The sequence below is a fragment of the Bison bison genome, unplaced genomic scaffold (genome assembly GCF_000754665.1).
Source record: "Bison bison bison isolate TAMUID 2011002044 unplaced genomic scaffold, Bison_UMD1.0 scf7180017859153, whole genome shotgun sequence".
Lineage (NCBI taxonomy): Eukaryota > Metazoa > Chordata > Mammalia > Artiodactyla > Bovidae > Bison > Bison bison.
In genome coordinates, this window is record NW_011489725.1 from 92,241 (window position 1) to 95,046 (window position 2,806).

Consider the following 2,806-nt stretch of genomic DNA (forward strand, 5'->3'; position numbering starts at 1 on the left):
TTCTTTAGGATTCTGCATGTAGGTGAGACCAGGAGATGCTTGTCCGTCTGGTCTCCTTCCTTAGTGCGATCATCTCTGTGTCTGTCCACATTGCTACAGTGGCACACTGTCTTTTTGTGGCTGAGCAGTATTCCATGGCATATGTTCACCACATCTTCTTTATCCCATGGACACTTAGGTGGCTTCCTCCACATAAATTTAAAACCAGCTTTCCAATTTTGAAGAAGAAGCCTGCTGGGATTTTGACTGAGATTGTATTGCTTATGTAGATGAGTTTGGTAAAACTGGCATCTTAAATCAGCAGCAGTGATTTTTCCTGTACACGAACCTCTGTGTTTTTCCCATTTATTATGTTTGCAGGCTCTTTAGTTTCTCTCAGCAGCATTTTATCATTTTTCTCTGGAGGTCTTTCATGTTTCTGTTAAATGTATCTCTGAGTACTTCATATTTTTAATCTCTGCAAATGACATTTTAAGTTTTTAAATATTCAGCGGTTAATTGGTAGTACGTAGAAATACACATGATTTTTCTGTATTGCCCTTCTTAGGATTTGTTCTGCATAAAACAGTAGTTTGGTTTCTTCTTTCCAGTTTGTGCATTTCGTTTCCTTTTCTTGCCTCGTTACCCTGGCTGAGAATCCACGGGTACCGAACAGAGACTGTGAGGGTCTCCCGTCTCGGGTGGGTGAGGCCTGTCTCCGCTGCGAGCGTGTACGCCTTCAGGCGTCTGCAGACCTTCTGTGAGGCTGGGGACGTGTGCTTCTAGGCCTAGAGCTCCAAGGCATTTTCTGAAATCCGCAAGGGCGCTTAGTTTTGTCAGATGCTGTCCCAGCTTCTATTGGGATGAGGAAGTTTTTTTCTTTTTTATTCTGTTCAAATGATGAATTCCATTGATTGGTCTGTATGTTAAACTAGATTCGTATTTTGGGACAAAGCCCAAAACACTTGGTCACGATCAGTTGTCCTGTATTTATGTTGCTCTATTTTATTTGCTGGCGTCCGTTAAATAGCTGGCGTCTGCGTTCATGGGGAGTGTTGGCTTCTGATTTTCTTTGTTTTGAATTATTAGTGTTTTGCTGCGCTGGGTCTCTGTTGCAGCATGCAGGCTTTCTCCAGTGGCAGCAACTGGGGGCTGCTCTTCCTCGCCTTGTGTGAGCTTCTCACTGCAGCGGCCTTTCTTGCTGCTGCGCGTGGGCTCTGCAGCGTCCAGACTCAGTAGCTGTGGCCCAGGGGTTTAGTTGTCCCTCGGCACACGGGCTTTTCCCAGACCAGGAATCGAACCTGTGCCCCCCACAATGGCAGGTGGATCCTTAACCACTGAGCCACCAGGGGGGTCCTCTCAAGTTTTCTTTTCTTTTTACTGCCCTTGTCTGACCTTGTGTCAGATGTTCACGCCTCACAAACAGGCCTTGGGATGTCGCGCCTCTTTCTTGTCCTGGAGGCTTCATGTGTCATCGGTGTTTTTCTCGTGTCGCGTGCACTTTACTAACAAGGTCACCTGGCCCCAGAGTTAACTCTCGGAGACGTTTATGCACCGTGGACTTGGTCTCTGTGAGTATGAAGCCCTTAATCTGCCTGAGCTGCCACAGCATCTACGGGTTGATCACACGGGGTCACAAGGAAAAAGTGACCATCTGCGCGCCAAGGAGGGAGGCCTCAGAGGAGACTGCCCTGCGGACGCTGGGTCTCAGGAGAGTGACCATCTGCGCACCAAGGGGAGGCCTCAGAGGAGGCTGCCCTGCGGACTCTGGGTCTCAGGAGTCTGACCTCCAGGACTGAGAGGAACCTCATCCAGGTACTTTGTTGTGTTCTGAACTAGGACACTGCCCTGGTAGAAAAGTCCGCCTGCCAACGCAGGAGACAGGGGTTCAGTCCCCTGGAGAAGGGCATGGCTACCCATTAATTCCAGTATTCTTGCCTGGAGAATTCCATAGACAGAGGGGTCTGCGGGCTACAAGGTCATGGGGTCACAAAGAGTCAGACAAGACTTCTCGACTGAACAATGGCCTTGTTGTACCTTAATCGACTCTGTAAAGGCCTGTCCCCAAATCCAGTCGCATTCCGAGGCCCTGGGGGTCAGTGCCTCGGCACGAGTTAGGGGAGGGGGCGTGGTGCAGCCTGGCCGTAGGGTCACTGAGTCCTGTGGTGTGAGTTTGGTAAAGTCTGTCTCTGCAGGCATCTGTTTCATCTAAACTGTAAATCGATTGGCACAGGCTGTTGATGACATTCTGTTACTCTCCTATCAGCTTCTGAAGGATTCATCGTGATGTTCTGGTTTTCGTTCCTGGCGTTGATGATCTGTGTTTCTGTCGTCTCTCTAAACGCAGGTTTTGTTAGCAATTGGTCGTGACTCCTGTACGAAGAAGTTAGGGCTGGAGAAGATTGGTGTGAACGTCAGTGAGAAGTAAGTACCCTGGTGTTAGCGCCCAGCCCTGCTCAAAGCTCAGTGTTTCCACAGATCGTCCCTGGGAAATTCTGACTTCATTACTGAGGTGCTCTGAATTTATTTTGTAGTAAGTAATCTGTCAGCTCTGTATTATCAGTTATTTCATTAATCAGTTGATAACTCTTAATGTTTTCCTTAAACATTTCATGCATTAAGCAGTTACTTGTAAAAAATAATTGTGGAAATGTATGCATCCACTTTCTGTTCAGAATGAATTTGTCTGTCCTTGATCAGGCAAGGAGGAAAATTCCAAAGCAGTATGTTCAGCTCTTGGAGAAGGCAATGGCACTCCACTCCAGTACTCTTGCCTGGAAAATCCCATGGATGGAGGAGCCTGGTAGGCTGCAGTCCATGGTGTCAC

The 2,806-nt window shown here is 47.8% G+C and overlaps 1 protein-coding gene across 1 annotated transcript in view; it reads left to right on the forward strand.

Annotated features, from left to right (window-relative positions):
- The window catches only part of LOC104981581 (thioredoxin reductase 3-like), a 24,773-nt gene extending 22,315 nt beyond the window's left edge, over window positions 1–2,458 (forward strand). Inside the window, exon 11 of the mRNA XM_010830760.1 lies at window positions 2,327–2,458. Within this exon, the coding sequence (XP_010829062.1) occupies window positions 2,327–2,407 (81 nt within the window). The 3' untranslated portion in view covers window positions 2,408–2,458. The remainder of the gene's footprint in view (window positions 1–2,326) is intronic.
- Window positions 2,459–2,806: the final 348 nt, after the last annotated feature.